The sequence below is a fragment of the Ruditapes philippinarum genome, unplaced genomic scaffold, assembly GCF_026571515.1.
Source record: "Ruditapes philippinarum isolate M1 unplaced genomic scaffold, ASM2657151v2 ctg1038_1_1_1_1, whole genome shotgun sequence".
NCBI classification, from domain to species: Eukaryota; Metazoa; Mollusca; class Bivalvia; order Venerida; family Veneridae; genus Ruditapes; species Ruditapes philippinarum.
In genome coordinates, this window is record NW_026853927.1 from 59,613 (window position 1) to 83,218 (window position 23,606).

The window sequence follows — 23,606 nt, forward strand, 5'->3', positions numbered from 1 at the left end:
ACTTGGGGAGGAAAAAAATCATTGTTTATATTGCATTTACATGCCTTGTAATTGGTCAGGAACTAACGAATTAATATTACGTAATTACGAATTAATATTTCGTGAAAACGAATTAAGTTCCGGGAACAAAATGTGTGGAAAATGTCATCTTAGGGGCTCCGTACATGTGTGAGTTTTGCATGTTTGTTTACGAAACCTTAAAAAGAATAAATAAACAATTATTAAAAAATAGAAAATTACTTAAAAAGAAAAACAAATAAATAAATAAACAAATAAACAAACAATCAAACAAACAAACATAGAAACAAAATAAATAAACAAATAAATGAATAAATAAAGAATCAAGCAAACATATAAACAAATAAATTTAAAGAAAAACAATGTCAAATAAAATAATAGAACAAACGGGATAATTTGTAGTAAAGGATCGTTTAATTAAGGATCGTTTCGGTAGGGTTTTAGCAAATTTTTACAAACTACTGCAGAAGAGATGTCACTTAAAGAAACTAAGATCTTTAGCATTGTCCACTATTTTGTCCAACTTACCTACTGGAATCATTTTAGCAATATTAGGATAAAAAATCTGGTGAAGGGATGAAATGAGAACAACAACATTTACTGAAAATTGCAGACTCGATTTGAGTTAGTATTTCCATGAGGGTTAAGCAATTTTCAATACTTAATTTCTGGAATCAATAACTCGGAAATACCAGACAAATATTACACTGAACTGTAGTACGGGGCAAATTTTCACAGCTGCAACACTGCCCTTGACACCGCTACTTTGATAAGTGTACATTATTATCATTGCTGTATACTTTCATTAATATCTAAAATATGGTTGTACAGTAGATGCCATTTAAAGGTTAACTATTTTTATTTCTGGCTTCAATCTTGTTCGGTCAGTCAGAACCATTTGAGCAATGTTAGTAAATGGCCACTTAATAATTATTCTCGTATAATTTTCCAAACAATTGTACAAATGACTGAGGAAATGTCATTTAAAGCTTATTTCTATTTTAAGCTCTGGTATACACATCTTGTTAAAGAGACCAGAACCTGTTCAGCAAAGCTTGTCAAAGTTTTAAATGTCACAAATCTTACTAAGTAGTTGCACAAGAGATGTCATTTTTAGGTACTATCATTTTCACTTCTTGTGTCAATCTTGTTCAGCTGGCCAGAATCAGGACCACTTAATACTCACTCCTGTTTTACTTCATCACTATTGGTCAAAAGCTTGAGGAGATCACATTTAAAACTCATTTCTATATTAATCTCTGGTGGTCATCTTGTCCGGTTCAACAATGTTTTTGTAAAACACAACCGAAATCAGTGCTGCACAGTTTTATCATAATTGCTAAGTAGTTGATGTCATTTCAAGGTCAATCTAATTTTTAATTATGTAAGGGTTTCATCACTTAGCAAGTGATCAAGGATATGTTTTAATGAAAATGTTAACAACATACGACTGACAAAGGTTAATCACAATAGTTCAATTTTAAAAAATGTTTGTAAACAACATCTTACATATAATAGTAACATATACTCGTCGGGTGAATAAAGAATAAGTGGCAATGTTTGACAAGAGTGAATTTAAAGATACAACAAGATCGATTTTGTGAAAAAATACTGTGCCACCGCATATTACAACATTGAAATAATGGTAAGAACAGATTGTGAAGTATTTTTGTTGTTGTTCTAAACCATGAAACTGTGATGCAGAACAATTAATTGAATTTGGAGGTCAATGTCAAAGCTCAGGATTTAGTATCAAAGACAGTTTGCAGATGTATTGTATATTGAAATTTAAAGGTCATTGATTGAGGTTTTTAAAATATTTAATCAAGGCAAGATCTGGTTTAAGGGAACAGTTCAGCATGTTGCATAAAATGCAATGGTTATGTCGATACCTTAAAAAAGCGTCATACAGATTACGTTATACCTGTTCAATTAATTAGTAAAATGAAACTTGTCAGTTTCTTTTCACAGCAACACATCAAAAATACAAAAAGGAGGTCACTATTTCAAAACTCGGGGTCAAATAATATCAGCGTTCTGTTACGTACCTGAAATTTTGCACATAGACCAAGTTTCATATCTTTTTCAATACAAAAGTTGAGTACTTGATTAAAATATAGGTACACTATTATCAGCGACGCATTCAATATCTTACATTGTACACATGCTCTAGAGTTCATAGCTGTATCTAGAAAGAAAAAAGTAGGTCACAAGGTCAAAATAGATATCAACTTCTATCAGACTTTAATTCTTTATCAGAAACCATGCTTGCGGTTCAAATTCTAGAGCTGTATTTCAAATAACAAGCAATGCTTTGCTTGTACGAAAACATGTCCAGTACAAGATATTATTCTACTATATCAAGAAGAGTTGTATCCAGTTAGGAATGATAACGCACAAGGACCATTTGCTTTTATGATAATTTATGACAATTTACTACCCTTTAATTTCAAGCATTTTGGAAGTATTCTTTTTTTTCAAAACTCAAATACTGACTTTTTGCAGCTGATATATAGATATATATACAAAATATTTAAGTTTTTTTTTAATATGAATATGAGGAAAACAGATGCCATAACCCCTGTGCTGAGTCGAGTTCAATTTCCACAGAAGAGCTTTAATATGAATAAACGTGGTGATTGTCCATTAGCAATAAGCCCTAACGCTAACAATCCCCCCAGAACATGATCAAATTTGAACAATATTTGAGAAGTTTGGCCTGATATTTTTATTCTTATTATTTAACATCTAACTGCTGCAATTTTTTTAAAGAGGAATCTTAAAATAATATTACATGTATACAAAAACCCCAATTGCATGCCGGCAAGGTATATAATAAAAAAAACATCTTAAATGTTGATGCTGCACATCAAAGACGCCGCAAAATAATCCATTGGGGTTAAAACAATTACCAAAATTAACCTAGTCTACAGTGTCAAGAAATACTCCCCGACTGGCCGAGACATAATTAATTAAATGTTTGTACACTAGATTTAAAATTTTCAATTCAACACCTTTTTATTATTTTTAAAATGCAAGTTTACACTTGTCCGTGTTTGTTGTTAAACATGTTCTATCGTCGATATAATGACTCGATTGAAATTGCATTACGGTAAGTAAACGAATTACGCTGATTATACCTTAATTTCCTCAACCGCAACTTGTCGGCCCTTTCTGTTGATATTGATAATAGCCGAGGATATTCCACCCGGTAATTTCCTGCTTTAGAATATAGACTGGCTCATTGGCACGTCATTTTATTGGTAAATAATTAAAAAAAGATGAAAATAAAAAGAATGTTATATTTAAACATGGAAGTATCACTTTTGTTAAACGTTTATTTAATTCCATGACGCTCGGGGACATGTTGATCATAAGAAAAGCTATTTTTATCCGAAAATCTGAAAACTGTGTAATTTTGTTAGAACAAAAAAATTAAACAAAAACAAGACTAAAATTTTCCCCATTGCTGACTGAACGAATGCATATCCACTAGACGCCGCGTGCACGCGGCGTCTAATAATATCGATCTTAGCGGTGTTTATCGGATATTTAACACCTGTTTGACCACGAAGGTAAACATCTGTAAACATCAGAAATTCGGGGACAAATATTAATATAGTGGGGTTTAGAATTGTCCATTTTTTAAGAGAAAATGTGTAGCCGACCGAATAGCTCAGTTGATCTTCTAGCCCCGTGTTCACAAAGAAAAGATCAGGATTAGGATCAGGTGATCCTGATTTTATTTTCATTGTTTTATAAAACTAAAATTGATCGTATTATGCTAGAATCGAATGGTACATATTCCAATTGTAAATAATTGCTTTTTTGCAAAGAAACCAACCTATTTTGGGATAAAATCAACGAATTACAAAACAAATTCAAAAATAATCAGATCAAAATGAGGATCAATTTTAGGATCAAGATCAAAATTTGGATCATTTGTAAAATGCCCATTTCTTTTAAAAATAACAACAAAGTTATTCTAAAATTTCATAAACATGCTATTCTAAGTCCAATTTTGTCAATTTAATATTAAATATTTAATCTACAAGATAAATAATGAAGAATATTTGAGTTTTTAAATTTGATCCTGATCTTGATCCTGATCCTTAAATTTTTGTGAACACAGGGCCTGACTGTCATTGGTTCGAGTCAGGCAGTTTCAGTCAGGGTCTAAAAGTGTTTTTCAACTGACACAATGCTTGATTCATTTAACAGATTGTAATAAAGTTGAAACGGACAAAAGCAGTATTGAATGCATGATACTTTTAGATCTACAAAAGGCATTTGATAAGTTGATCACACCTTACTTCGCGTGAAACTTCAAACATCTGGCAAAGGTGATGACAGTTTTACATGGTTCAAGTCTTATCTCTGATAGACAGCAGCTTGTGGTTGTGGCTGATACTCATTCTTTTACTGCTCCAAGTACCTATGGTGTCCCCAAGAGGTTCATTTAAGGGCCACTTTGACATGTATGAATCATAAGCAATTAGCAATTTGTTATATGCTGATGACTCAGGCATCCTTGTATCTGGTAAAATAAATCTGAAGAAATTCTATTTTATGACAAGAGTCTAATTATTGATTGGTGAAATTGACTATAAATTGGCTTTGCATCTTGGCAAGACAGAGTTTATTCTTTTGGGTTCAAGTTTCAACTTAAACATGGTCCTAGCCACAAGTAATGGTGCTGATATAAAGTCCACATCTTCTGTTAAATATTTAGGTCAAATATATTTTGGCATCGCCTTTGATGCTTTGTATCAATGCTTTTCTTGTGTATCTGTTCTTTAGTGATTTAAGAAATCTAAGTGAAATCACGGAATAATCTGGATTATGGGTTACGTGATTATTTTGTAATACAGGTCATATAATTACCGCGATTAAAGTTTATGTGATAATTTGAAGAACGAGGACACATTTCGTGTGATTTGAGTAATATGACTTGAATTTATCTTCAAAGTAGTATGTGGACCTTTAATGATAGCCATTCAAAGTGCACATATCATTTTCTTTCCAAATCCAATTTAGTTTGTAGCTAATTTGTCGACTGCATTAGTTTAAAACCTGAATAAACTTTGCAAGTAACTTCATATCACATCAACCACTGAAGACAATAGACTTAAGGTATAACCACCCTAACGGGCACTCTAAGGAAATGGAAAATTGACAACATTGGTCAAGTATATACCTTAAAGGACAATTCAAACAATGAACTTTTAAATAATCTACCATATCATCCTTATGAAAAATGTTTTCCCATTAATTTATGGTATGAAACAAATAGTACCATTCACCTAACAATCCACATATGCACAATGTACGTTTCTACAAATTTTTATGAGATATGTATAAAATGTTACCCTACCCCACCCATATTTAAGACGTGTGTGTTTGACCATTTTCCTACTTAGAGAGCCTTATTTAAAAAGTCCCTAAAGTTTACCAAGGTGTTTTTAAAGTTCCCTAAATTTTCTTAAAAGTATATTGGTTGATCTTGTAAAATTTTTAATACTTTTACCGTCTAGTTATGCTTTTATTACACTTTGAAAATACCAGGTACCATATCTGTTATTAGATTAAGCATTATTTAGCCATAATTAAATTATTAAAATTAAACACTTTTTTTCCCAAAAGGGGTATAAGAGATACATAAATAATGTAAAGAGATAAAAAGAAAGAAGAAAAAAGTTTGAACCAACGGCCCTAAATTTCAATGTAGTTAGCAGTAGTTATACTCTTCAACGCGGAGGTAATACGTTAGGATGGTCAAACCTTAAAGGCTTTTGTGTACATAAAACAATCTGTTTTAAGTTTTACATAGCATAACAATCTTTGAAACTATTGAAGGTACAACTTACAACTTAAAATATGTCTGAAGGATAATATTTGAAGGTCATTATCCAAAAATCGTAACTTGCATTTGAACTAAATTATAGCCACAAAAAATTCTTTGTTAACGTATTCGTTCAAGAACTTATAGGATTGCATTGTTCACTTCATTTGTATCTCCAACGTAATCTTTATACATGTCGATGGGTCGATAATTTATCAAAGAGTAGTCCAAAATTGATTTTTAATAATTTGATGTACTGAAAAAAGATTTTTCTTTAACAAACGTGTCTCCTTAAAGTTTAATGAAGTAGGCAAATGGAAGGAAAAATCTTCTTTAAGACAACAATAGATAATAACATAATTATATACATGAACATTATAAAACAAATTTAATAAAGTTTGTTTACAAACTTGTTTGGTTTAATCATCATACGCAGCTACTTGTGATCAATTCAAATTAAATAATCGTAAAAATATCAGGATTAAGAAGTAATCATTTTAGAGCATACCGTCAAGACAATAGATATTAATCATTCGTGTTAAAAGTTATTGTCACTCGTGTTGAAAGTAATATTTCATGCTGCCTTCATATATCATTTGTAAACATATATGGTTGATGTTTGAAAAGTGTTGGGATGGTGGGGCATCTTTATTTATTTACTGATTGTTGATAACAAATACAATAAAACTACAGTTATTTTGGAAACATTTGTGTATTACTTCACTTCAGCGTTGTTATATTTTTCTGATCCTTCGGGATCATTGAGACAAGCATTGTAGGTGTTGAGAATCGAGTACCGCTCAAGCCGGTGCTAGGGGGCGTGAGGGATGTTGCACTTATTCATTATCCCTCATGTACAGACTCAATCAAACCGAGTCTGCAATTCTTATTAGTCCCCTACCGGTTTACCGGAGGGGACTTTAGGTTTACCCTCCGTCCGTCTGTCCGTCCGTCTGTCTGTCAGTCCGTCCGTCCACAAAACTGGATCCCGCGATAACTTGAAAAGTACTGAAAATATTTTTATGAAACTTGATATATGGATAGATGGCAGTATGGAGATTATGCACGTCTTTTTCTTTTCCTCCTATGTTGAAAATTCTGGTTGCTATGGCAACAAATAGGCTGAAAATATGGCAAATTTTACACATAAACTGGATCCAGTGATAACGCAAAAAGTACTGGAAATATTTTTATAAAACTTGATATATGGATAGATGGCAGTATGGAGATTATGCACGTCTTTTTCTTTTCTTCCTATGTTGAAAATTCTGGTTGCTATGGCAACAAATAGACTGAAAATATGGCAATTTTTACACATAAACTGGATCCAGTGTTAACGCAAAAAGTAATAGAAATATTTTTTTGAAACTTGTACGGTAATATGTGTAGATGGCAGTCTGAAGATTATACACGTCTTTTTCTTTTCTTCCTATGTTGAAAATTCTGGTTGCTATGGCAACACATAGACTGAAAATATGGCAAATTTTACACATAAACTGAATCCAGTGATAACTCAAAAAGTACTTGAAATATTTTTATGAAACTTGACATGTGGGTAGATGGCAGTCTTAAGATTATGCATGTCTTATCTGTTCTTCCTATTTTGAAATAATATTGGTTGCTTTGGCAACAAATAGGCTTTAAACATGGCAAATATAACAATATTTGTGATAAGTCAAAAAGAGCTGAAATTTTTTATGAAATTGCATCTTTAATTCCAGAGTTATCTCCTCTTTAATAATTTTGCTTTTTAAAATGTTATATTTTGGTAACAGGGATGTTTCAAATATTAACTTTAGAGTGTCCTTCAGTCCGTCTGTCTGTCTGTTCATAAAAACTTTTTCCTGTGATCACTTTTAAAGAACATTTCCAACAAATTTACTTAAAATAGAGAAAAATTTAAACATTAGTGAATGGCCAATGGCCCTTCAGAATGCTGATGGGGTTCTAACCGGTAGGGGACTTATGGATTGCTTGCAATACTATGATAATTGCTTGTTTAATTTGTTGTGATTAATGCTTCCAAGGGATCACTTTGTTTCCAGATTTTTTTCTGTCGTTACTATAGTATAAGGATGAACGGGGATTTTTTAAGATTTGATAAAAGGTGTCTGTAACACATTTTAAAAGAACGTTTTGTGTATCACATGTTTCTGAGATCGTCTTCATTCCCAATATTTAGGGTTAATTACTTATTGCCAGACTTTGAATAAAAGGATAAATAATAAAGGTTATTTCAAATGATGTAAAATAGAGTAACCATAATTATACTTTTTTGCCTTTCCTTTAGGAGTTGAAAGCATAATGCATTGTATAGATTTGTGATATAAACAAGTACATTATACAAAATGCTACGAGTTCAGGAAAATGTCATCATACAATTTGTCTCAAACTTTAACAGATCACATCTGGATATTCAATATGAAAATCAGTTTATGTTGATAATAGGACAGACAAATAAATATCTGGAAAAAAGTTATCCCTCGGAAGCACTAAAACATCCAAATTACAAGAAAATTGAAGACTCGATTTGATTCAGTCTGTACATGAGGGATAATGAAAAAGTGCAACATCCCTCACGCCCTCTAGCACCGGCTTGAGCGGTACTCAATTCTCAACACTTAAAAGAGCTGGACTCAATGATACCGACGAACCAGAATACGCAAACGCACACACACACACACACACACACACACACACCAACACACACACGCGCGCGCGCACACACACACACGCACGCACACATATACACGCACGCACACATACACACACACACGTGTATGAAAAGGTTTTTTTGGGAATTCTAACATTATGGAGAGAGGGATGAATTTGATTGGGGTACGAATGCTCTAGGACTTTTCGGGATGTTTAACAATTCGGATCATTTAATTATTTAGGAATTTTCCATTTCACAGATGTTATCATTTAAAGTACTTGCAGGTTCTTAAGTATCATCAAAGACTAGTGTCATCAGCAAAAAGGAGAGTAGAAGTTATTTTTTAAGAAATTGATTGCTTTGAAACACTGAAATGAATTATAAAAAATGTAGACATAGTTAAAATGTAGAACTAAAAATGATAAGCAAAGTGCAAGATTTTAAGTCGTTAAGTTTAATAATGACAAAACAGTAGAATCATTTCACAATTGTCAACCTTTTATCTAGTCCAAATTACGTCAAATATCCCTAAAGCGATTATTAAAGATAAGGTTTTATATTTCTGTTTGCTGTTCTTTTGTTTCTAAAACTTCTTTTTGTTGATTTGATTTCCTCCTAGCATTTGCCGCTGTTTTTTGGAGATAGTCTGCGCCAAAGTCTACAGCCTTTTGCAGTGCTAGCAGCAACGGTATATTTTTGTTTTCATCGGTTTCTGTTTCATCTGTGTAATTCTTGATTGGAAAAACCTGGTTTAAAGGAACTCTAAAGACAGACGCTGCTCTCTCGACGACCTTCTTTATGTTGTTGCTGTGAAATATTTTCGTTATATCTTCTTTAGTATCGTCACAAATTGTGTCTATCTTAGTTACAAGTACTATCCTATCCTGCACTGTAAAAAACAACAGAGGTAATCATGGGAAACAAGAAACTATGTGACATATTAAAAAAAACAAGCACTCGCCAAGTCTCGTTTCCGAGGAATCGACCACAATCGCCTTTGAGTTTTCAATAAACTATTTATTCAATGGGACATTATATTTAAACCTTAATAAACTTTTCTAGAATCAACTACTTGAGATAATATACTTAAATTTGACTTATAGGCTTTTGTGTTCATATATCACCCTGTTTTATGGTACTAACAAGTTAAAATATGTCTGAAGGATAATTATCCAAGATAGTTATATCATTAGTTTCGTTATTCTCTTGTAAAATCAAAGCAGACGGGTGATGTACAAAAAGATCAACTATAAGTCGTACGTTTGCATACAAGATAAGAAAATATCTACAGAAAAAATATTTCGTCACCTGTGTTTTGGAAAAAGCCGAATTAAAAGTTTCTTGAAATAAAAAAGAAAAAACAGGAACCTACTAGTTAATCTCAATTGTGACTCTATTTCTTGCATTCTCTTCTGGACAGGCTGAATGATTTCTTGAAAAATTGATTCAGCATCAACACAGTACATTACACAATGTACTTCCTGATCCATAAAATTTCCCGCTACTTTCTTCTTTGTACGAGGATCAAACTAAAGCAGAACAAAAAACATACTGCTAAAATAAAATGCATGTATATCAACATTGTAATAAATGATTTAATCGTTTTTCTACATAGTATAAATTTGCATATTAAAATTCCATTTAGTTTGAAAATAACTTATTTTGCTTCTACCAAACAATGATATCATAACTGTTGATTATATAGCGCTCAAATTATATACGTGCATACCAACAGGGAACTAGAAAACGATAGTTGCCGATCAAACATTTTTCAATGAACGAAAATATAGATCTTTATATACTATCATCAGGTACATATTACATTAATGCCACTTTACGCAATTAACAACAGGAAATAAGCTTTTACCGTCAATGCAATAAAATATCTCAGGACAAGGACACTGACATCATTTGTTTTGTGTTAGACGTCTGACTGATAACTTTTGATGTATACCATAGTTTTGTGTTAAGGTTTAAACGAAACAAAACAAAAAACACTACGATTACCATGGTGTGATTAAATTGGATTTGAGATATGACCAGATTACAAAGAATTACTAAATAATTCACAATTTACTAGATAGTTGTCTTCAATCTCTCCATTAATGCAACTTTGTATGTCTTCATTCATTAGTCCTTGGTTTTGCACTCCCTCAACCCCCATAATATCGAATAGAACAACATCGTTTAGTTCCTTTTCTCCTGGGAATGATTCATACTGAAATAAAATTAGAAAACCATGCTCTTATGGAAAAGTGAAGCTTAAATATCTTTATGTTATTGTTTGTTCTGATCAACAAAAATAAAATAGTTAATCATAAATAACAGAGGTTAGTCTTTTCCTGCATCCGAACGTTTTCCTAATGGAAAGTGTCAAAGTTCCTAAACAAAGTCAGCGGTGGTAAAAACTTAAGTTTGAACCGTAACTTTGAAATTAAGTGTCTTAAGAAGTAAGTGTGAAGATTTTAACAGCAAGTTTGATAAGGATCTTCTATAGTTATTGCGTTTGGAAATAATGTTAAATTGACTGACAAAGATAATGATATTCTATTATAATTGAGCCTTTAGCAAGACCACCTTACCATCCTACCATATGGGGTTCTGTGGAGTTTTGGCCGGGGCTCACAGGGGCCAGCTGGAAATTGTAAGATATGAGCTAAAATGATCATTTTGAGATTTGAATTATGAACATGATCTATTAAACATATCTATTTTTACAAATTAGCTCTTGCTAATTGCACGAAAAGAAGAAATTCAGACAAATTTCAGCTTCTTGTGGTTAAAATACTTGCAACTGTGTATTAATTACTATGATTTTAACTCCTTACTGATTCAAAATGAAGAATCAAGTTGAATTATGGACCTGGTTTGCTTATTTGATTATAGGTCTTATTTTCACTGCGATTTTAAAGGGAGACACAGGCAAAATTTTCATATCTTCGATTTGAATTTTTCATCCAATATTCTATAAATGTCGTAGAAATGAATACCCTCAGCAGTTGAGGGAACAAAAATTTTCTCCATATAGAGAAAAAATGTTAGTTTCCTAACCTGACTCACGTGGGTCAGGTTTCATGCTAGTTATCACAGTGAACAATAAGTAAACGTAAAAGAACCTGTCTAATGAGTACTAATGAGTACTCATTGAACGCCGCCTTTCCTTGTTGATCTTGTTTCTTCAATCTTACAAAATCCACAATATCTGGGTTTTTTTAACTTCCAGGGTTTGTTATTGTCAAATGACTTGTTTAAAAACTACTTGTTGATTTTGTCTGTGTCTTCCTTTCGTTCAACATTGTTGACATTTTTACATTTCAAACTCATATTATTGTATTTATACAGAAAAAAATAACATGCTGGGACTTCCGTGCTCTGCCTTGCACCCTGTCCTGTTTTTGACCCTTGGCTCCTTGTCGCTGGTTCTTGTTGCTGGCTCGTGTTTTTGATTAAATATGATTAAATATGATAAATTTGATATCTTGTCATTCATTCGCCTGAGTATCCCTTAAAGACTTGTTTTAGTCATAATCTTGGTGGTCAGGGAAACTAACCGGCTTCACTGGATTACAAACCAGTCCGTAGCCAACTACTTATTCCACATGATTTCAGAATCAGCGGTGACAAAGTGCTCTTAATATAAATCTATTCTGGCCTTTAATTTAAATAACAATAGATTTAACATTGACAAGCGTTCTTTTGTTAACAAACATATTGTTGTGAAATTTCTATTTAAAATATTTAAATGCTAATAAGATAGTTTGAATCAGAAAGTTAAGGGTCATATAGGGATCTATAAATTAGACGCAAAATCAGGTGTGTCGGAGATGAACCATTTCGCCCAAACCAGCGACCCCTGGTTACCAATTCGATGCTTTCCATACTGAACAAAGCGGGCGAACAGTTGTGATTGTTATACTCATGACGGCCAAATGTGTGTACAACTTGAGCAAATGTATCTATCTTTACAGAGAATAGACCACAAATTATTTTTTTTTTTTATAATTAACTTTCAAAAACACCTTTAAAAAGTAAGCTTATAAAACGAATTCATACCCTCTGTGTGTATGAAGTATCACTACTCCCAGACTTTGCCCGCTTACAGATTTTTCCATGAAGAACTGAGTATATAGAATTGATTGTCGAGGATTTTCCGCTTTGAACATAACCAAGCATCATGATATTTACGTGTTTAGCAGTCACACCATCTACTTCTTTCAATACATGCTCTGTAGTTTCTTTTATATTTTCCAGTTGTGTTTTATAATACTACAACAAGAAATAACCTTACAAATAAGCTACAAAAGAGAAATAAGACGATCAAATTATTATTTTCACAAAAAATAACAAAACAAAATCTATATGCATCACGCTGACACTCATTGTTCATTTAGGATGTTTTTATTCCAAAATTAATCACCTTACCTATTTATTCTTGATATAATGCCCATACGCGTTAAGCAAAGTGAATGTTAACAAAATGTACGCAAATATGGTCTCATATTCTTCATTGAATAATTTAATGTGCTACGGTGCAATAAATATATACAGGAAATATAAAGTAATAACGTTATCATTTTTTCTCAATCATATTTTGACTATACAGGTAGTACCGGTTTTCTCTTTTCGTCGTTTCCGTCCCATTCTTCTGTATTGTTCACCCACCACCCACCATTTTTTAAGTCTTTATATTCTCTCCATGGTTTATCTGCTGCTGGCTCTTTCAATTTTGTTTTTGCAAAAGGATTCTTGAACAGCCTCCGCTTTGCTATACGCATAGAGAAAAATAATATTTAAGTTTGTACTTTATCTGTGGTATTCAAATTTTGTGAACAACATGTTAGAACTCTCTTTTATATCATAGACAGGTATTATTTAATATGATTTTATTGTTGCAATGCAGTCGTGGCACTATAAAATAACGATGGTTGGTTTATATGTAAAGCAAAATGAAGTATAGCTTTATAATTTACACAAATGTAGCTTGTGATTCTTTTGTTTGTGTTAACTATGCTATGCTTAAAAGCATAAGCTTTCAAATGTTGTGTGTAGTCAATCAAATACGAACTTTAGTCACATTTAAAAATACTTTACACTAATAACTTCATGCAAAATATGGCCGGATAAATATAACGCGTGCGTCACCGACTAAGTTATACGCTTCTTAAAATAAAACAAAACGCTTTAACAGTTACAAATAGAAACAGGTCGCTATGGTTATAGTAGAATGGAACAAAATCAGACATTATATGATTTGTTACAGTGGTGATCTTGAAGATGAATATAATTTTACCACCACTAAACATGCTTTCAAATCACACCATGATCTTAAATTGATTCAACCGATTATGAATTTCATTCACATTTGAAAATACCTTACACAAATAATAAAATGTAAAATATGGCTGGTCAACGCACAGTAAGATGTGCAGTAAGACGGGCTTACATACAAGCTCGAGCAAAACTAGGGCTATGTGCTAGATTTTTTGTATGATTTTTGTGATGCAACTGTTTCGAGGTTGGTGCATACCCTGAAAGAACCCTGTTAATCTGGTAGAAAGCATTCCATAGTCTGAAATAAACATTCATAAAGGCAAGCTTATTATTTAAAATAGGGCACAAAACTGCCAGATTGATAACTCAATAGCTAACATCTGATCAGAAAAGGACTGTAGTGGGCCCGAAAATTACTGAACTTATTTTCTATACATTTGTATACCAGTCGCCGTTTTCTATTGTGACTGGCCATAAACGCTGGTTATACTATTTAACGCCAGTGTAAAGTGAACAACAAAATGATTTCGCTACCAGTAATGTTAGTCGACAAATGAATTGCCTTGCAAAAGTTATGGCATTTAGTAACCGTGGAACGATTGTTCAAATTCATTGTCTGTTACATTCAAGTATAATAGGAATGCCGCGTAAAGAAAAAATTTAAGACACAGTTCGTCCTTCGACGGGTATGAAAGGCCCGTATTTTCTGCATGACAGCGCTCCTGCGCACAAAAAGCTCTTTCATTAATTTTGATATTTTTTTCGAGAAAAAAAAACAAGTGACTGTCCTCAAACATCCACCGGAGTTTCAAGACTTTGCACCTTGTGACTTTTTTTCTCTTCATACACTGACAATAAGCAGGTATTCGTTACACGAGTATAAATGGTCTTTGGTAGGCCATTTTTCAGTTATTGAAAGGTATATGTAAGGCATATATTTAAAGATGGAAATGTCTGAAAATTTTGTAGAAGTGGAAAATATCGAATGGTTGAAATAGTAAAAAGTAAAATATTTGCTCTTTTGTATTTTTTTTTTACCTTATTGCATTACATATTGATTCAACCTCGTACCTATTCACAATTTGTAACAGGTATGGCTAATAAATATTAAAGAATACGTTTGGATAATTTACAATGCCACTTCTGTTTTAAAATGTATACTTTACTAACTGACAAATGGAACTCGTTTAATACCATCGGAACTTACTATAATTTATAATAAATTTTGGTGTTAAAAAAGTGTGTGCAAATAAATAATTTTTATTCTAACTGAGAACAAATTTAAATATAGACACGTCTGTTTTAAAATGTATAGTTTACTAACTGAAAAATGGAACTCGTTTAATACCATCTTAACTTACTATAATTTATAATAAATTTTGGAGTTAATAAAGTGTGTGCAAGTAAATATTTTTTATTCTAACTGAGAACAATTTTAATATAGACACTTTATTTTTTGCAAATTCTATGTCTATGCTTATATACGTTGAAGATCTTAAATTATATATTAGGACTTTGTGAACAGTTATACTCTCCCACTCTATTGTAAACATTTTTTTAAGTTCCCGTTTACTTGTTTTTAGACACAAATATATACATTATACTCATATGTACGCCCTCCTACATATTCAGTGTAAGCAAATACTTGACTTGCTATTATAACCTTTTATTATGCCCTAGAAACCAATGATTAGAATAGTTTCATATCTTATCTGATAAATTGTACCATATACGATGCGATAACAATAAGAACATTTACGTGTTACAACTTTGAGGCCGTTTTATCTTGATTTTGAGCAAATTACTTTAACTTACTGATCTGATGCATGCACATATATAACTTTATTTGCAAATTCATGCTATTTACTTTACGTAATGTTAATTCACTTAAGTATAAATACACATTTCACTCAACTTAAGTATTGAATTATTTTTACTTAATTGGTTGTAGAAATAAAACCAAGGTTGAAGAGAACTAAATTACAATAATAAATAAGGCTTAGACCACAAAATAAGACCCTGCCACAAAATGCCCAGATAAGCTTTTCGTGTACAAAGCATTGAAAACATCAATAACTTGCTATATTAAAACATCAAATATACTTCATGCTTATGAAATCAATGAATAAAAGCGTCAGAGTGCATTTGCCTTTGAGGTTTAAAACAAGCGGCAGGAATTGTTTGTTACAAAAGCAGATGTTTTGCCAAAAGCAATAAAATGTCAGGGCCACTGTGCATGTCACATTATATTCGTGTATTACTTACATATCAACGGACAACATAACCTGCTAAAAATTCCTACAAAAGCGCTTCTGCATTCAGGGGCTGCGCTTTTGTATTTCTATTTACATGGAAAGAAGTACATTTTTGTCAAAGCCTTTTAACATCACTTATGAATCAAAGTCATACTTGAATTATTCAACATCGCGTTGTTGTCATTCCTACATCTATTAATTACAGTTCCAAAGTTCTGTTCTATATAAAAATTGCATTTGATTTTATAGATAATGTAACGGTCGATGTCGTCCTTGGTTTATTAAATTGTCAGTTTGCCATGATGAACAATGTACTTTGTCCCAGTAAGTGTCAGTTATCCATTGATTACAAAGTTTAAATTATTCAACTCGTATGTAATGTCAATAATGTTGTCCTGTCCAAGTTTTCACCAAACAGTCAATTAATTCAAATAAAATCAACATGCTGATTTGCCATGGGTAATGTTTTGTCAAAGAATAAGATTACCCATTGTCAGTAAGTAATGTTTTTGCAAAATTCAAAAATTTGACCTTAAAGATTAAAGTAAAGGAAATTCAATTTATCTTCTTAAAAGAAGTTATGTAAAGCGTAAGAACATTCTGTAAGCATAAAATATAGAACATTATGATTGTAAACAATTAATGTTACTTCCCCATTTTGCCCAAACTCAACTCTACGACTACAGAGACGCAAATTCTAGTTCAAAAGACTGACGTAGTGCTACAAAGGATTAAGATGTACTTGTATCCGAACTATTTTTACAACTTTTACATGAAAGATGAAATGTGCTAATGCCATTTTCGAGAAGATTTGAGGTTGTATTATATCTACAGTTACTTCCGCTTTAATTTTGACGTGTTGGTTATTTACAAATAATACATACATGTTAGAGACTGTTTATTATAAGTATTAATCGACGTATTCATGTACATATATTGTTTAGTGTTTAACTGCAAGATAGTCCGTATTCCCGGAAATGCTGTTGTGTGCTAAAACTTTCATAAAGCACATTAACTAAGACAATCACGATAAATGTAGGATTTTTTTTCATTTTGTTGATTTTATTGTTTTATTGTTTTGTTTGTGATTATGCAGATTTTGAAAAGTTACTGATATGAGAGTTATAAAATCACGTCAATACCTCCAAGACAGGGCAATGTTTTACTTGAGGGCTTTTATTTAAACATTCTGTGTAGAGGTCCGCACATATTTAAGCTCTTAGCTTTTGCGGGTTCAGAAAAGGATTTGTTTATGTTTTCATATTTTGGCCATTTAATTGTTCGTACATGATGGCATCTGGATGCTTTAAGAAATGAATATGATCTACTTGGGACACAAATTCTGTGCAAGTTTCACTTAAATAAATAAATGTTTAAAACTGTTATCGTGCGGACAAGGCCAAAAATGCTTATTTTGACAATCATTATGGTCTACTGATGATACAAGTTGTATGCAGGTTTGATTTAAATGAAATAATAGGCTGTTTTGTGCAGGCAAATTGTGAACAATCGGACTTCCGGGCGATCCTAAAAGCTCACATGAGTATAACATGCAACGTATCCATGTGATCTAAAATATTTCATTTTATAGATAAACTTATTTTACTTCGCAAATTTGGTCATACTGAGCATGTTTTGAATACCGGAAGGGTTTGTCTAAGTATCAGTGTCAAAACGTAAGTAAATATAACTGAAGCTAATCATTTATTGTCCATGGAACTGCTATTAGCACATGGCACATAGTTCGACAGGTGTTCACCTTTCTATAATTAAAGTTATACACCTGCTGCGTTTTTTTTGTTGATTTTTTTTTCTCCTCAAAAATTCAACATTCAAGCTGAAGTTGACAAAAATCATTTCATGTCACCGCCAATACGCATAATTTTTTCCCCTAAACCCATTACCGCATGAGCATTTTTTCCTGTTACAAGTTCAAATTGCTATGAAAGTATAAAAATGCTTCAATACCGATCAAACTTGGTACAAATGTTGACTTTACCAGAGCCTTTGTAACGGCTTACACAAACTAAAATTGCCTGTTATGATGTCTCAAAATTGCCAAAAATGACCCACTATTTTGTGTTGATTTCTTTCATCAAAACTGATTTCAATGTGCTGCAATATATCATTGGATTGAGATGGAGTTAAAAGCTTATCAGCGTTGGTTACACGTTACCTTAAGATTGATTTGAGTCCAAATTGTTTTTGGCATCTCTGGCACACTCCTGATGTATCTTTTTAATAGGAGGCAGCGCCGAAAAAGTGATCATTTTTAACAACATTCCTTAAACGAAAACAAGGTTGGGGGCCTTAACAGGGCATTTATTCACTATATGAGGCCTCAAAAAGGAGTGGGTCGAAAATGTGTGAAAAATATGAGGTAATGGGTAAACAGAAAATGATGAGGAAATCTAGGAATTACCCAAAATCGAGTTTTTCTAGTTTAAAACATAGACTTTCACATAATTTTGAAGAAAAAAATTGTTAGCATTTATCTATTTTTTAATTTTTTACATTTATTTCTTTTTTATGGGGGGTATCTTTTTTGTTGTTATTTACGTTTTTTCCAATCGAATGTAAACATTGATTCTTTTTGTGTACAAATATCGTCTTAACGGCCGACGTTTCTTCTAAAAGTAAAGTAACATTTTTTTCCAATCAAACTTCGCATGCAGGAAAAGAAGAAAGTAATGTTCATTTAAGGTTTATTTAAATACACTTTGGGGTATGCATTCTCAAACAGTTCTCAAAAGAAAAGAAAGACTTAACAACTTAAACACCCTTTTTTATCTAGTTATATTAAAAAATACGTTTGTACAAATTTGATATAATTAATAAAAGTAGAAATGTCTTAATCCATGATATGTTTTCAATTATCTAGCAGTCAGTAAATCTTACTTCTTACAAATCTTCTTACTAATCAATGATTATAATAACAAGCGTATATCTGTAACATACGAGTATATGTTAGGTTTAAAATATATTCTTATGTTGTGAGCAATTGTTTATCTAACGGGACAGACGGGGATGCCTTTATTTCTTATGATAAATTTCAATGCTCATTTTTGTATTTTATATGATGTTTGCTATAATTTTAAGAGATCAAAGAAATACCCGCCCTTATATGCGCATAACTACCTTTACTTCTCAATCCGGGAACAGACAAACACACAAAATCAGCTGACCAATATAAGTGGTTTTACTAAATCAAAATGCAATACATTTCAAAACATGCTGCAACCATCTTACAAATGTAGTTATAGAAATGCATACACATGAAGCAACAGAAACAATTATGGGAAAACATAAAAACACTCAATAATAAGGAGCCCCTAAGGTGATATTTTCGACACTTTTTCCCCGTCACTAAATTCGTTTTTACGAAATATTAATTCTTTATTACGAAATATTAATTTCATAATATGAAATATTAATTCGTTTTTATGAAATATTACTTCTTTTTTACAAAATCTCATTGAAGGTCATTGTGAGCTTTACAAAACACCTACTGACCTCAGAATCTTGCCACCAAATATAACGATTATAAGCCGAATGGTTATCAAATTATTATATTGTGTGAACAGGGTTATTTTATTGAGAAGTCATTCTTAGCCCAAAATATCCCCCTTTTCTCCATTTTCAAATACATATTCCAAATAGCTTGGAAAAAGCACAATGTTTCAATCTTTTCTGACATGTTTCTTTAAAAAAGAAACAGGCTATATTATTACTTTCTATTATCATACACATTAGTAAAACATATTTTTATTAAACGTGTATTTCCTTACAATTTATGTGTGGGCACCATGCGAACACTAAAACATGATATTTTATTCACAACTCCATAAAATCAACAAAAAGGGACAGAACAAAGGCTTTGTCTAGACTAAGGGAGGGATATTATCACTATTTATACTTTCTTACATGCCTATTATTTAGTCAGGAACTTAGTTTCAAAGCCTTCGTGGTGAATATTACCTAAATCCCTCTAAATATTAATTCGTTTTTACGAAATATAATTTCGTATTAACGAATCAATATTTCGTCATTACGAAATAATATTTCGTTAAAAAATATTTCGTATTTACGACTTTTTATTTTGTTAAAACGAAAAATAATTTCGTAATGACGAATCAATATTTCATAATTACGAATTAATATTTCGTAAAAACGAATTAAGTCCCTGGAAAGAAAGTGTGGAAAATGTCACCTTAGGGGCTCCGTACAATAAAACTGGCAAGGTCCAAATATTTTATAAAATAATAAAATAAAATATCTAAATTGCCAGAAAACAAAACAACGTATCTTGATTTTGCATAGATGTGCATGTTGTTTTTTATTAAATAATGTCTTGCAACGGATATTAAGAAAAATAAAAATTTCGGGAACTGATGAATTGTTTTAAAATACTTTCTGTGATGAAAATAGAACAACTAAAACAAGCACAGTATTTGATATGTATTATGTAAACAGTACTTACTGGTAGCCATCGTTCATGTCCGTCTGCAGATATGTTAAACTTTGTTTGAATTCATATCATTTGATAAGTGTTGGTGATAACATTTAAGATATGAAAATAGAAAATATAGGTTACCTCCTGTCTTTGTCTCAAAGGTCAACTTTAACCATTTTATAAAGTGTCTATTCAATTTAAGATCAGATGCACATTTTATTTTATCAGATTGTATGAAATGTAAAGGGACCAGTATGATCTGCTGGTAAAATCTTTCTTAAATATGAAATAGATATTTAGAGATAACTCAATGGTTCAGTTTTGAAAATGAAGTATTTTTATTAACCCCCATTATTTCTAAAAGGATTAAAAGGATGTGTATCGTTGGGTGTTATTATAACACAAGTCTATTCAATACATGCACTGATTCAGATATTAAGATTCTGAAGATATTTAAATATCACCCAAAATGTTGCATAATTTATATTTTAAATCTAGAAAAACTGGGTTTAAATGTATTTTAAGTTAAAATGGTCTACTAAGAATGTTAAATACCCAGTTAAACATTATGCAGATTTCACTAAATTAATCGCCCATTCTTGCCTTTTAACAGGAGATATTGCTTTGTTTTGTTAAGCTTGCAATAATTATCTCATTCTCAAACAATTTTCCTCTTGAATTTCATTCTTTCTCTCTCTCTCTCTCTCTCTCTCTCTCTCTCTCTCTCTCTCTCTCTCTCTCTCTCTCTCTCTCTCTCTCTCTCTCTCTCTCTCTCTCTCTCAATGAAGTCATGGTTTTCATAAAACAGATGCTTGTTAGAAATACAAATACACATTATCTTTTTAAATAATTTATAAATCGATATAGCTCATATTTCACAGACAAAGCCTTTCCAACATAGTCCAATATGTTTAATCCTATTGGTTTATAATAATAAAGATTTTCTCCTATGCACGTATTAATAATTTCTAAATCTCTCATTGACCTTCCTATTGTTATGCACGACGTTCACGTGCAGATTTACTACATGCTTGTGCTAATGTTAAATACAAAATGTCGTGCTTTACATACCTGTTCAAATCATTACAAGAGACAACTTCTATATTTTTTTCGAATTTATTTAGAATAATAAAATTACGGTGTACATTGACTTAAAGTAAACCAATCACTGCTCGATATTTCATTTCATAGTTTAGAAGAAGATTTTTGTTATTTAGTTTCTCTTTTTGCTCCGTGCCATCAGGCGCGGAGCTATTTGTGTTTTTTATTCTTTTGTCCATGTGCCCGGTTTTTATTAATTAATCCCTTCGATTTACAGCTAACAATAAATTCGGATTCAAGAACTCTTCCGATTTCTATTATGAAAAGTCATATATTGGTTTTCCCTTGGGTGATTCGCAGCATGTCATATTAGTGAATGAGAACCGGAAAACAGTTTTGCTGTACATGAATTCGAAAGCTATAAATAACTAGATGACCATAACATTGTGAATGTCCGAAAATCTATTTATTGGAGAGGTCATCCATTTTTGCGTATCATATTGAGTTTAATGAATCTCATTTACAGCCTAAAAACATTAAAACTAGCCACCAAACATTGTTATGCACATGTCCCGATTCAAATACGACTTTACCATGTTTACTTAAACGAAAAATTAACATCGACTGTGTAAATTGTTTATTGTTTTGTGAACAGCGAATTCGAAAAAAAGTGACAGTAAACATTTATAATAGTTACAATACTGTGTAATTTAAACTGATCTACTGTTTTAGGATGGTTAACCTGGCCAACATTTCTTTACTCATTTCTTTGTAAAACTATTGGGTCATTAACAGGCCAGGGCATTGGCGCAGTTCAGTCATTATTAGAAATGATCAGCCAGTGGCCAGCTTTCCGAGTGAACTATTTTTAGCATTTCATCATCTCCAAAAAAAATTCAGATTTTATGAATGAAATTCCATATAGAGTTGAAATGTTGAGCTATATAAAAGGGATTTTCTCACTGTTAATAAGTTTAAAGAATAGTTAATCAAATGTAAGTGTATCAATCTTGTTTACCATAAATAGTACAAATATATTTACTCTTTGCAAGTTTATGCTGCACTAATGTGCACTGTTTTTGATTAAAAATTTAAATCTGACCTTTTGAATGACTTCTTTAGCGACGAAAACGTGTTTACATAGATTTCTGTTAAAACAGTAGATTAGGAAATTTTCATCGAAAAGCCTCTCGTTACAAGTTCAAACTGCTATGAAACTATGAAAGATGCTTCAATACTGATGAAACTTGGCACAAATGTTAACTGGACCATAGCCTCTGTGACAACATGCTCGATCTTAAATTTCCTGTTACCATGGCACAAAATTGCCAAAAATCACTATATTGCATTGTTCTTTCCCCCCTCAAAAATGATTTCAAAGTGCTGCAACTTCTCAAAGGATTGAGATAGAGTAAAAGGCTTTTTTTCAATGTTGGTTACACGTTACCTTACGATAGACCTGAGGCCATTTTAGCCTGTCACATGTCCAAAAGTTTCTTGGCGATGAGGGGGTCTGCCGCCCTCTTCACACCCCCGAAACAGAAAGGGTTACATCCCCCTTCTGGCACCCCCTTGATGTACCTTTTTGATAGGGGCGGCGCCGAAAAAGTGAACACCGTTTTCATCAACATTTCTCAAACGAAAAACAGTGTTTGGGGCCTAAGTAGGACTTTATTTCACTGCTTGAGACCTCAAAGGGGGGACGAAAAGCCATCAAAACACGTCTACATGAGGTAGAGGGTTAACTTCGGAACACCTCGCCGATCATTCCTAATCCGAGAGAGTGTCTTAAATAGCCGATATGTTACTATTGTTTGACTAATCTGAAGTCCTTACTGTCCCGCCAATCGAACAATTAAATAAATTTTCAACAGCTGTAAAATGACCTCTTGCATGCTTCTTTTAAGAAGCAAACTTGTAGAAGTAGTTTTAGTCTAAACGAAATGGTCGTGCGTGTCGCGCTATGGTAATAAATAACGAACTGGAGAATTTCGCAGGAAATGAAATGCAAACATATTCAACAATAAATTACACTCTTTAAAAACTTAACGAAAACAATTTAAGTAGGCC

General features: G+C 32.1%; 1 protein-coding gene across 1 annotated transcript; it reads right to left on the reverse strand.

Annotated features, from left to right (window-relative positions):
- Positions 1 to 8,960: 8,960 nt before the first annotated feature.
- LOC132738405 (interferon-induced protein 44-like) lies at positions 8,961 to 20,595 on the reverse strand. The gene is made up of 6 exons (XM_060725900.1): positions 20,523 to 20,595; positions 13,127 to 13,281; positions 12,570 to 12,782; positions 10,594 to 10,734; positions 9,889 to 10,045; positions 8,961 to 9,405 (listed from the first exon to the last, which is right to left on the reverse strand). Exons 1-6 carry the CDS (start codon positions 20,530 to 20,532, stop codon positions 9,071 to 9,073), a joined length of 1,011 nt encoding a protein of 336 aa, XP_060581883.1. The 5' UTR covers positions 20,533 to 20,595; the 3' UTR covers positions 8,961 to 9,070.
- Between the last annotated feature and the right edge of the window lie 3,011 nt (positions 20,596 to 23,606).